We start from the raw sequence: 12,264 nt of genomic DNA, 5'->3' as shown, positions 1-12,264 counted from the left end.
TCAGCACGTAGATACCGCATCGCGCCAGCCTGTACTCACAGTACTACCGTGACAGTAGTTATTCGTGCACCTTTCCAACACCAGTATATGAACCCATTCCGTGCTCGTTCTCATCTCTTTCGCCCATTCTGCGCCGCAACCGCAACCACTACAAGTCTACGACTGCCCGGGCCCGAACCAATCCTGCTTGTTACGCCATCATGCAACTTTGATATCAGGCGTGACGGAATATGGGGTGTAGCGCCTACTGCACGTGATCGGAGTAGCTACATAGTTCGCATGTACGTAGCAGGTCTTCACGCGTTCGAACGGGGTATACTCGATATACCAGAAGTCCCCGCTGCTCTCGACTTGACGCGCGTCCTCGTCTTCAGGGATTTCTACACGAACGCGTATATCACTACCCGTGTTGCCCGTTTTTGGTTTAAACACCTGGTTGTCTGTCTGTCTGTTTGCTCGTTTGCTGGATTGTTGTCGCCCTCCTCTCGGAATGTCGATCGAACTCACGAAGAACAACTTTACGGCCCTAAACGACACCAATTATGCGGAGTGGGCTACCCGGATGGAGGCTGACCTCATCCGAAAGAAGTTGTGGACGGGTGTTGTCGTGATTGACGCAGAACCGCCGACTGCGTTGCCGATGGGGGAGACGGAGGCATGGTGGAAGAAATTGGTTGATGCACGGTCGAAGGCGAAGATGGCGGAGGCTCGGGCGGAGATGATTGCAAGGGTGGAGGATGGTCAACTGTCGCACATGCAAAGTCGGGATCCGATGGAGATCTGGAACCACCTTGCGCAGATTCACGTTGCGCGTGGGTTCGCAACCCGGTTGGCACTTCGGAGGCAGTTCATGCGATTCCGGAAGGAGGATGAGGTTATGGCGGCGTGGATTGGGCGAGTGAAGGCTTTTGCCTTTCGAATGGAGAAGGCTGGAATTCAGGTGACTGATGAAGATCGCATCCTCACGCTTACGAACGGACTCGATGAGTCATACGAACCCTTCGTTATTTCGCTGGACGCTACGCCGTCCGACCAACTCACGCTCAGTCATGTCATTGATCGGCTGATCAGCGAAGAGATGCGGCGCGGTGGCCACAAGCCTGACACGAAACGTACGGACGGTGCTTACATAGCTCAGTCGAAGAATGGGAGTGGTCGAGGGCGAGGATCAGGGGGTGGGGATTCAGGGAACGGGGCGGAAGGCTATGGTTCGGGAGGTTCATCGGGAGGTATGCCAACGTGCTGGAGATGTGGGAAGCAGGGGCACATTCGTGCATTCTGTCGTGAGGAGCCGGTTCGAGGCAGCAGTCCTAACCCTTCGAAGAATGAAGCCGCCATGACAGCTGTGCATGACCTCTCGCAACTTCAAGTTCCACCGAGGGACTACGGGACGATTGAGATTGGGAGCCTTCGGTTGCCTGGGCATGTTCTTTGATTGGAATCAGGGGGTGCATTTCGCCTTAGCATTTACTATTGACATAAGATAGCCCCAGCTCATACTCGACTACATCACGTGAGACATTGACCGCGCGCTTCAAGCCATTCTGGCAGTGCGACGGTCTTCGAAATCTATCAGAGATCAACAGAGCCCCTAAATATATTTTCTGTTCTCCTAACTGTGTTCAAAATGAACTTTCCTTGATTGTTAGGAGAGAAAATCGACGCCGCATAAGACTGTTCGAGTCCTGATAGGCAAACATCAATAGATCTAGCTATTTTACAAATATATTTGGTTTAATAGGAAATAATCGGATTTTCGACGCGGGCGCGAGTGCATGTCGTCGCCAGCGAGCTAAACTAGCAGCACGAATGCCGCCGTTATCGGGTCGCAAGAGAAAGAATCTCTCTAACCTTGCAAAGAGGAACAGGAGTTCCCCTGGAGTTATCACTGAGCAAGACTCGGAGAATGTGAGTTTGTGTACTGTGTTGGTTCAGTGTCATGGTACTCACTGTCTTGGACCTCGGAAAGACACCTCTTTTAGATGTCCCGGAAATGGCGGCTGAGCCCGAGCATGCCGGATCTGTAGAGTACGACTCGGAGCAGCATCTGCAGAAGGCTCAGCAAGCATCCATGCGGCTCTCGCAGACATTTGCGGAGATATCACGGCCTACCTGGGCTATGCCACCGAATCCGGCGACTGTACCTGGACCGACTCCGACAGCAGTGGGCGAGTACCAGGAGTCCGTGTCGAGCAGTCCTCGTACAGGCCCGGAGTCTCCTAGTGTGCTGCATGACGTGCAGAACACCGTGGATTCCGAGTCAGACCATAATACATTCAAATTTCGGTACACACCTCCTCCCGATTTGGAATCTGCGCATGCTGCCCTCGACGACCTCGAGTTCCTGTTACGACCGCCTCGCGCGAATGGCATTGGCACGAAGCCCTTCAAGGGTGATGACCTGCTCAGGGATCGCATGACCATGATGTGCTCGCTGTTTTGGTGCTACGCGAAGATGCCACTCCCTGGGTGGATCAAGGCATCCGAGACTGTGGCACATGTGAATCGGGGTGGCCCGTACCTTGCGAGATGCCTCCGCGGTTGGTGCCAGGCATTCATTGCCAATCGCCACGACCTGCCGTTCAACCCCTATGGTACCTGGAACAAGTCAATCCTCGAGACGAATGACGAGCTCAAACAGGAGATCGAGGCGCACCTTCAAAGTGTTGGGAAGTACGTTTGCGCAGCCGACATTGTCCAGTACATGGCAAGACAAGATGTACACGAGCGGCATGGATTGGAGAAGGGTGTCTGCCTGTCGACAGCTCATGAATGGATGCGGGCGCTGGAGTATCGATGGACTTGGACACCACGCGGTCAGTTCATTGATGGGCACGAGCGCGATGATGTGGTGGCCTACCGTCAGGGGACCTTCCTTCCCGAAATGCTCAAGCACGAGCAGAATCTTCGCCAGTGGAAGGCGGATGGCACGGAGGAATCCCGTGCTCCAGGCCGGACATCCGAGTCACTGGAAGTGGTCATCGGAGTCACGTCGCTCGACTTATTGCTCGACTTCACAAACATGTGGTTTGGCGATCAGTCAACGTTCTACGCCAACGACCGCCGTGAATTGCGATGGGTAAAGACGTCAGAAAAAGCGAAGCCACGACCGAAAGGGGAAGGAGCTTCCCTCATGGTGGGCGATTTCGTCTCGGCCGACTATGGATTCTTGCAATCCAAGGATGGCAGTCTGTCTGTCCGGACACTTTTCAAGGCAGGCAAAAACCGGGATGGGTATTTCCAGTCGAATGACGTGCTCGATCAACTCACCCTGGCGATGGATATTCTCGACAAGGACTACCCCTGCGAAAAGCACGTCTTTGTCATCGACAATGCCCCGACTCACCTTAAACGCGCCGACGATGCTCTCTCCGCGCGTAAAATGCCCAAGGGCCCATCGAAAAACTTTGCAGTCGTCGCAAATGTCATTGGACCGAATGGGAAGGTGATGCATGGCCCGGACGGAAAAATCCTGAAGCACAAGATCCGCATGGGTGATGCGCGCTTCAGCGATGGTCGTCCTCAGTCGTTATATTTCCCTGATGGGCACGAACGAGCTGGGGAGTTCAAAGGAATGGCACAGATACTCAAGGAGCGTGGCCACAAGGACATTGATGGTCTTCGGGCTGAATGTCCCAAGTTCCAGTGCCCCCCTGATGTGCTTGGATGTTGCTGTCGCCGGCTCCTCTACAATGAACCCGACTTCCGTGATGTCGAATCTTTGGTCGAGATGCACTGCAAAAAACGTGGTTACGGGCTCATATTCCTTCCGCGCTTCCATTGCGAACTCAATCCCATCGAGCAATGTTGGGGCTTCGCGAAGCGCAAGTATCGCGAATATCCTCCGTCGTCAATTGAGGCCGATCTTGAACGCAACGTGGTGTCTGCATTGAGCACAGTCTCAATCGAGCACATTCGCCGGTACGTGATCTTCATTCTCGACTTGAATACAATACTTACCAAAACCAGCTTTTTCAATCGCAGCCTGCGATTTATGGATGCATACCGTAAAGGCCTCACCGGGAAGCAAGCCTTGTGGGCGAGCAAGAAGTACCACGGCCACCGTGTTCTTCCAGAGAGCATTCTCGCCGAGCTTGACAATGTGGATAGCCAAACTTCGTGACCATACTATTTCTCCTCCCTGTTCTAATTCTTTATCCTTACAGCTCTATAACTGCTACTATGATTCTGTTTTACTAATATCCTGCACTATAGATCATTCCTCTCTCATCGACTAATCATATACTTATCGTAGTACGGCCCTCCTCAGCTTCGTAGCTGACCCTAGTCGAAACCCTAGCTGTAACCCTAGTTGGATAACCCCGATATAGATAGATCATGTGACTCTGGAGAGACGCTGAGAGTCGTCGAGGATGAGCTGGGGCTATCTTACATTCTGCATGATGCTCTGTGCAGTAGTCGAGGGGGTGTGACGGAATATGGGGTGTAGCGCCTACTGCACGTGATCGGAGTAGCTACATAGTTCGCATGTACGTAGCAGGTCTTCACGCGTTCGAACGGGGTATACTCGATATACCAGAAGTCCCCGCTGCTCTCGACTTGACGCGCGTCCTCGTCTTCAGGGGATTTCTACAAGGCGGACTCGCTGAGTTGAGCTGAAGGGACATTGACCTCGGAAATCAAGTCCTCTACTGTCAGCCAGGCCGGGGAGACAACACTCTTACCAGCTTCAAGTTGCTCTCGAGTCTCGCCCCGGGCCCCTCACAACCCCCTCATCCTGCGCTAGCTGGAGGCTCGGGGCCCTTCCTCTTTCTCGCGAGGGTGCTTCTCCGTGAGCAGAGTCTATTTTAAAACGGCTAAAACATTGTTCACATTGTAAAAAAGTACTTCTTTACATGTTTCTTACACGTTTCTTACCATTTGTTTATAACTGTTAATAACACACGTAAGAAATGCCGCTGAATGGTCCGATGTAACTTACAAATGTAAGAAAGTCTTCGGGGTTTATTTACAGAACCCTAGTGCTGGTAGTGGCCAACTGGGTGAGGCCTGGATCATGATGTGCGTACCATGATGCCCTGTGCTCGTGAAGTTCAGTCTACTTAGCCTCTGGCGCAACCGGCTCGCACTTCTCTCCGCCCAGATAAGTGCGTACTCCAGGCGAATCTCTGGCCCGAAGCCTCGCCACCAATTTTAACTAAAGCTTGCAGCCGCGCTCTATGCCCCCATCGGCTGGCACGCTGACTACTGACCAGGATTCCGAGGACAAGAAGTAGAGCCTAGCTGCCGAAACACCACCGAGCGAAGTAAGAATGTACACGATATATGAAGACTGAGAAGAGCTATTTGAAGGCCGTGCAGGCGGCAGTCACAACGGTTAGTTCGAGCTTGTATATGCTTATTTGTTCACCGTGACAAGCGTATCAGGACGTACTGTACCACTTGCGTTCCCGTAAGAAGGCATCTGTGTACAAAATTCCCTTATTGCAGGTCCTGATTTTAACTGATCCAGAGTTCCAGGTTCAGTAAAATATTGAACAGAGTTCGGTATAGTATGCAGTCAATTCACCTGCACGGCCTGTATCGAGTATCACGGTCGCGCGCCACACTTGGGCCGACTGCTTCCTCCTGACCACCACCTCGACCTATCGCCAGGCGAGCGGCGGCAACACCGTCACTCTTCATAGCCTCAGGTTGTTGTACCCGTGCCGCAGAACGTGTTGCTCCCCCACCATAGTCCCCTAATACACGCATTCTTCTACGAAATCACTTTGTAAGTGGTCTCGTGGGGTAGACAACAACCGAATATTCACGTCTTTCCGAGCAGCCTGGGGCTTGCAGATCACTCAAGGAGGGACTAGGTAACGACCTCGATAATGCCCTCACCACCAAAACCCTGGGAGCGTGCAGGGGCCAGCGCGGCAACGGCGGCTTTGTCCGCACCAAACCCCGCACCTGCGCCGGTGAACACTACCTCAACGACTACACCCTCCAGCACCGCACCAAGCGTCCCCACTCGACCAGCTGCTTTTTCTGGCGCATCATCGACGTTAGCAAACCCGACCGCATATGGTGCATCCCCTTACTCTTCCTACAGCCCCTACAACCGCCCCGGTTCCTCCTACTCGCCTTACGGGATGAATAGCATGTACGGAGGAGGTATGGGCTATGGCATGGGTGGGATGAGTGGGATGGGCGGAATGGGTGGGATGGGCTATGGCGGGTACTCTCCCTATGGCATGGGTGGCTACGGCGGCGGCGGCGGCATGTACGGCGCACCCTTTCCCGGCGCAGATCCCAACAACCCCTCCCTCACACAGACGCTCGAGGGCGCGACGCAGCACACGTTCGCGCTCTTGCAGAGCATCGTGCAGACATTCGGCGGCGTCGCCCAGATGCTCGAGTCCACCTTCGTCGCAACGCACTCCAGCTTCTTCGCCATGGTCGGCGTCGTGGACCAGATCGGCCAGCTGCGCACCGCGCTCGGGAGCGTACTCGGCCTCTTCGGGCTCGTGCGCTGGCTTCGGGACAAGCTTACAGGGCGCACGCACGACCCGCTTCATAGCGAGTTCAAGGACTTTGTCGCCGGCCGCGCTGTGCAGCCTCAGGGGGCACCTGCGCCTCGCGCGAGCAAGAAGCCTCTCATCATCTTCCTGCTTGCCGTCCTCGGCGTACCGTACCTTATGCACCGGCTCGTGCGCTCACTTGTCGCACGCCAGCAGGCGCTCGCGGAGCAGCAGGGTGCGGGCCTGCCGCCGCTGGACCCGTCGCAGCTGACATTCGCGCGGGCGCTCTATCCCTTCGAAGCGGCCTCCCCTGCGGAGCTCGCGTTGCGCGAGAATGAGATCGTCGCGATCATGGGCAAGCTCGATCCCGTCACGGGCGCGGAAGTCGATCCGCGGTTGGAGGTGCGTTGTGCGCGATACGGTGCGCAGTATATGCTGACAATCCGTTGTAGGTGGAGGGCAGCGAGTGGTGGAAGGGTCGGACGCGCGAGGGGCGGGAAGGCTGGTTCCCGAAGAAGTTCGCCCAGGTGCTCGAGCGCCGGAAAGCTATCGACGCACCAGCAGCCGAGCCGAAAACGGTCGAATGAAGCGCGGGGAACAGTCCGTCGTGCGTTTGGTCTCGTTCTCTGGATATACTCATTTACTCGTCGATATCCTCACATTCTGCTATGTTGTACCTTTACTCACCGTTTGGTTCTAGTCGTTATTGGCGTATCTCTATGCATTGGCTTCCTCGTCTTATCGGGCACGCTGCAAGGGAGTCTTGCTCTCTGCATACTATTGGCTGCATATTTCCCCGCACACCTCTGTTGTAGAAGTACTGACGTCGCTCCTTGCTACTCATCTTCTGCATGAAACAATCTAGAGTCATGTCGGGATGTCTTGCCCGCAGAATGATCTGTGCAATAACAAGTGTGAGTTGTCACGCAACCTCCATGCTTACTACTGAACAATCGAGGCCTACAAGGGATAGGCTGTCAGTTGTCTTCGAGAAATCTGTGGCGTCGCGCAACCTCTCGACATCTCAATCTGCTTCTTAGGGTCGTTCACCACTACCAACGGGGCATGTGGCGTCGTGCTCCGACTCGGAGGTCTTTGATATCAAGCGTAGTGACACAACGATATCGGCCAAGGAATGTGCTGTAGGTGAAACGTTTGCGCAGGCGACATACTCTGTAAGTACAAGGAGGTTCCACGTCACTCAGGCTTAGAACTCAATGCATAGAGCGATCGAAGGAGAGTATGCATGCGCACAACACTATCTCTAGGTCAGTCTTGGCTCAGCTATCTTTTCATTCCCGTGAACAGAAAGTCATATTGACGCAGAAATCTACTTGACTATGCTACAAATTGCAAGAACGGATACGGGATGCATAATTGAAATAAGCATGGCAGGGAGTGTGTGGCATATAATCGATAATGAGAAGGAATGTGAGTGCATGATTAACGGTGTTGGGAAGGACTCAAGTATTCGAAGCTCAGTGCAGTTAGGTGTCCCGAGTCATCCGCTTGACGCGGTTCACGTCCGCCGGCATCCTGCCTTCGTCCATATACCTCCATGCTGTCATGGGTTGCACGCCGTAGATGACGTCGACCCATCTGCCGTTTGAGTCCTTGTAACGACGACCGTAAGGATGTTGCGGCTCCTCTGGCACCCGGGACCCGAAGTCGAACGTGCGCGCTGCATCCGAGATGTTACGCTCCTCTTGATAGTCTTCCGGCGAACCCCCCTCGGAGTACACAGGCTCAGTGGACTCCCTGCGGCCCCTCGGGTTGACGTCCTCTTCCTCGCTCTCTTGGCTTTGCGACGCCGGCGTTCCTGCCTGAGACTGGTCGACCTCTGTGGGAGTCAGGGCGGCCGGAGATACGGCGGGCGACGGGGCGTTGGCAGCCACTTGTTGCGAGTTCGAAGGACCCGCTACCGGCGGTTGGACGTCCGCCAGGTTCTGCGAGCCCGCGGGGCCGGCGGGCGGCTGGACATCGCCTCCAAGAGCTTGAGCGATAGACGGAGGTGAAGGCGGTCGGGCGTTCTCGGGGAGGGGCACAACGGGAGGGGCGACTGCGCCTTGGTTGATGAAGTCGGGCGGGGGGATGGCATCGGCGAGCAATGCTTGGAACACCCCGGGTTCGTCGTTCGCGTTGTGGTTCAAGTCCAGGCCAGCTTCTTGCATCTCTGGCGCAGCGGCGCCGAGCAGCTCGTCTAGCCAAGCATTGTCGACGCCACCCACGACGTCCTGGCCGATGCCGCCCATGAACAGACCGTTGTCGGCGCCCATGACCTGCTGGTTGCCCGCGTCGATGAAGGGCTGGTTGATCGCGGCAGCCATGTTCGGCAGGCCGTTCGCGCCCACGTAGTGCTGGTTCCCTAGGCCCATGGGCTGCTGGTTCCCTACGCCGAATTGATGGTAGCCTGCCCCTACGAACGGTGGGACTCCGGCGGCGCCCATCGCCTGCTGGTAACCTGCGCCCAATAGATAGTCGTTCGGCGCGCCTCGGTACTGCTGGTTCCCCATGCCCATGAACTGCTGGTTCGCCACGCCCCCGTAAGGGTGGTAGCCCGCACCCATTGCCTGATGGTTCATGACGCCTCCGAAGGGTTGCACCATGGCAGCGCCGAATGGCAGCATCGGGGCCTGACCATACTCCCCGAAGAAAGGCTGTTGTGGGCCCATGCCGTAAGGTCCCTCAAACCCCTGCCCAAGGAATGGGTTGCCGTAGAAACCAATCCCCGGCATGTGGCCGTGGTACATCTGCGGGTTCAGTCCAGGGTTGACTGGACCAGCCTGTGGCCCAGGGAGGGGGTAGGGGTTGTCGCCCACCATGCCTCTCCTGCGGGCGATGGGCACCCGCCGCGGTTCGCGGTTGCGTGCGTCGACGTCGTCGATCTCGCCGCGGTCGTCGTCGCCCATATCGGTGTCACCGTCGGCGTCGGTTGCCGCATCGCTGGAATCGTCGTTCTCGTGTTTGACGCGAGCGTCCGCTCGACCGTCGGCCGATCCGGTCTCAGAACGGTCGTCGGGGGGAGCGAAGCTGACTTTCTTAGCAGGAGACACGGAGGGCTTGCGCCTAGCGCTCGGGAGGAGGGCGAGTCGACGGGCATAGTGCTCCGCATCTGGAGTGTTGGAGCTGCGTACGGCCCGGTTCTTCCTACTCCGCGACGTCTGTTGTGTGTCACGCTTGATCTGCGCGGCTTGCGCGGCGATGTGTAGTTGCCCCCGCAACTTTGCATTGGTGACAGCGCGCGTAGTGTACCGATGTCTTGGTAGAACGGTGGCGAGGACCTTCTCCTGTTTTTGGGCACTTTAGGCATGGCTGGACTGAAGGCAAGGTCAGTACACGAGCATTCACCTAATGCGCCAGAAGACTCACGGGCTTAGGCGACTGCGACTTGCGAGTTTGCGGCTTGAGGTGAGAGCTTGAAGTATCGAATACGAGGATGGATGAGTCCTTGCTCCTCCTCCGCATCTTCCTACCCCCTATATACCCGACGCTCCTTCTTCGCTTCATCGAGCTAGAGGCCAAAACCGGCTTGCATAGCCTCTGTGGACGTACGTACGCTTTGTTGCGCGGGGTGCGGTTGCCTGGGGAAGATACGCGTGTTGGCTTTGTCTTGCTTAAGTTGGTTGATTCGCCGTTCAAGACTGCGCAATCTAGATGCACTTTGGCCATTTGCGTAGCGCATGATGCATGGGTGTCCTCGCTTGTTGAACGTGGCTTGGAGATGGTCAACAAAGAGACTGGCTTCGAATCAAAGCAGATGCCCGATCGGCCTCGATCGAGCTTCTCAACCAAGCTAGAACTGGCCCTGGACTTCCATGCCTCGAGGCTACTGGCCACACAGATCACAGCGTCAGTTTCATTACACCGAAGGTCCACGCCCCTGAGGGCCTGGTCGTCGGTTAACCTGCGGATCTAGGAACGACACGGAGCTGTGTATCCAAGCGATCCTTGTTTGCCGCGAAGCTCGAAGCCCATTGTCCTCGAATGGCGTTACTACGAGATCACGTCTCCTCGGTTTGCCACTTAGCACGGGTCAATCTAGCGTTCGAACGTTCCAAGTTGAGAATCGAACTTGGAGGCCAAAGCGGGCCACGGCGCCACCGTGGCGCTTTGGAATGTCCCTCGTGATGCCGCCGCAACCCTGCTCAGACCTTCCGATTATCAAAGCCGTCGACTTCCAGTTGTAGTCAAGATCGTTGCTATGTTCCATCATTCCAAGCATGGAACATTCGCGCAGGGACAATATATATCCTCGTAAAATAAGGTGAGATCCGCTTTTCGTCTCCTCAAGAACACCGTTCATAGACAGCAATACGTCTCGCCCTGCCTTCACAAAGCATCAAGGTTTGTGTCTCGCTGGCGTAGCTTCCGCTATCGGTGCTAACGCCATACTATCCCTCCTAGCAGCTCGTATCATCAAGGTCGCAAGAGCGTTCGCGGCTGCTTCAGTTCACCGAAGTCTACAGTCGCTCCTCAAATGTTCCGTTCGAGACCACTGCGCGGCCCCGGTAGTCCCCCCGCCCGGCGTGGCCGGGCGGTCGTCGCGAATCCTCGCCGCGTTCATCCGTATTATAATGCCGCACAGCCTGGACTTCAAACAGAAGGAGACCCGCCCCGTGGTGGAGCGCCACAGCCGACAGCACCCCCGCGTAACATCCACCCGCAACCCGGCGGAGATTCTCCTCCAGCGTCGCCGCTCAAGACCCCTCGTCCCAATCCCAAGGCCAAGGCGAAGGACCGCCGCCGGGGCCGTGCACTTGCCGCCCAACGAGCCCTGGCCAGGGATCTGGAGGGGCAGTTCGAGCCCATCTCAGAGGAAGCCGCGGTCGAGATACTCGAGGCCTACACGGACCCCGCGCACGACGACGTGGTGTTCGGTCAGCCGCTAGATCAGTACGACCTCCACATGGCCAACGAGCTGGCGCGGATGGAGAGGCGCGAACCGTGGCTCAGAGCTTTGCATGAGGCGGAGCACAAGGTGCAGCGCGCGAAGCATTCGTCTCGGGCGCAGCAGTGGAAGCAGCGCGACGTGGAGTACCGCGCACGCATGGCGCAGGAACTCGCACCCGAGACAGAGCTGGGGAAGGCCATAGCGGAGGAGCAGGAGAAGCGCCGCCACGAAGAGGAGCTCAAGATCGAGGCGAAACGGCGACGGCGGTTACTCAAGCAGCAAGCAAGGCTCAAGAAGCGACGCGCTGAAGAAGAAGCTCGCAGAGAGGCGGAGCGGCTGGCCGAGGTCGAGAGGCTCAACGAGCTCCACAAGCAGCGCATCGAAGAAGAGAAGCGCAAGCAAGAAGAAGAACAACGCAGACGCGAGGACGAGATACGCAAACGTGAGGAAGAGGAGCGACGCGCCGAGGCTCAACGGAAGGCGAAAGAGGAGTGGGAGCGGGGGAGGGAGCGCCGCCAAGCCAACACAGAACAGCGGCTCATGGAAGAGGCAGAGCAGGCTCGTGGCTTCGTGGAGGCCCTCCAGCTCTACGACAAGAAGTGGGAGGTGCTGAAGTCGACAGAGGCCCCGACGGACATTCCGGGGGACATGATGCCTTGGCCGGTCTTCCACACGGTGACTTCTCCGGAGAGCATAACCTACGACGCCGTGAAGGAGTTCATCCTGCCACCCGCTTCGTCCGAGCGCAGAAGGGATGCCTTCAAGGAGGAAGATTGCCACCGAACTGCTCCGGTGGCACTCTGACAAGTTCGGCCAGATTGTGGACAGGGTGAGGTCGGACCACCAGGATGCCGCGAAGCAGTGCGCGGGCCTGGTGGAGCGCTGGCTTACGGCTCTCCTGACGGA

The 12,264-nt window shown here is 56.6% G+C and overlaps 4 protein-coding genes across 4 annotated transcripts; 3 read left to right on the top strand and 1 right to left on the bottom strand.

The window, feature by feature from the left end:
- Positions 1–1,750: 1,750 nt before the first annotated feature.
- B0H18DRAFT_1105057 (uncharacterized protein) lies at positions 1,751–3,543 on the top strand (the record flags this gene model as incomplete). The annotated part of the gene is made up of 3 exons (XM_048032635.1): positions 1,751–1,908; positions 1,970–3,494; positions 3,527–3,543. Exons 1-3 carry the CDS (start codon positions 1,810–1,812, stop codon positions 3,541–3,543), a joined length of 1,641 nt encoding a protein of 546 aa, XP_047892328.1. The 5' UTR covers positions 1,751–1,809.
- A 2,029-nt stretch (positions 3,544–5,572) lies between these two features.
- Positions 5,573–7,112, top strand: B0H18DRAFT_436585 (Peroxin 13, N-terminal region-domain-containing protein). Its single transcript, XM_048038091.1, has 3 exons — positions 5,573–5,734; positions 5,789–6,869; positions 6,920–7,112. The coding sequence occupies exons 2-3, from the start codon at positions 5,838–5,840 to the stop codon at positions 7,052–7,054; spliced, it is 1,167 nt and encodes a 388-aa protein (XP_047892327.1). The 5' UTR covers positions 5,573–5,734; positions 5,789–5,837; the 3' UTR covers positions 7,055–7,112.
- Positions 7,113–7,954: 842 nt separating this feature from the next.
- Positions 7,955–9,932, bottom strand: B0H18DRAFT_1120006 (uncharacterized protein; the record flags this gene model as incomplete). Its single annotated transcript, XM_048034040.1, has 2 exons — positions 7,955–9,754; positions 9,837–9,932. The coding sequence occupies 2 exons, from the start codon at positions 9,930–9,932 to the stop codon at positions 7,955–7,957; spliced, it is 1,896 nt and encodes a 631-aa protein (XP_047892326.1).
- Positions 9,933–10,531: 599 nt separating this feature from the next.
- On the top strand, positions 10,532–12,162 carry B0H18DRAFT_1211910 (uncharacterized protein; the record flags this gene model as incomplete). The annotated part of the gene is made up of 3 exons (XM_048036442.1): positions 10,532–10,731; positions 10,805–10,811; positions 10,872–12,162. The coding sequence occupies exon 3, from the start codon at positions 10,945–10,947 to the stop codon at positions 12,160–12,162; it is 1,218 nt and encodes a 405-aa protein (XP_047892325.1). The 5' UTR covers positions 10,532–10,731; positions 10,805–10,811; positions 10,872–10,944.
- Positions 12,163–12,264: the final 102 nt, after the last annotated feature.

The sequence above is a fragment of the Fomitopsis serialis genome, assembly GCF_022376445.1.
Source record: "Fomitopsis serialis strain Sig1Antser10 chromosome Unknown B0H18scaffold_42, whole genome shotgun sequence".
Lineage (NCBI taxonomy): Eukaryota > Fungi > Basidiomycota > Agaricomycetes > Polyporales > Fomitopsidaceae > Fomitopsis > Fomitopsis serialis.
The sequence above is the reverse complement of the archived record's forward strand: the minus strand, read 5'-3'. Positions and strand labels throughout refer to the sequence as shown.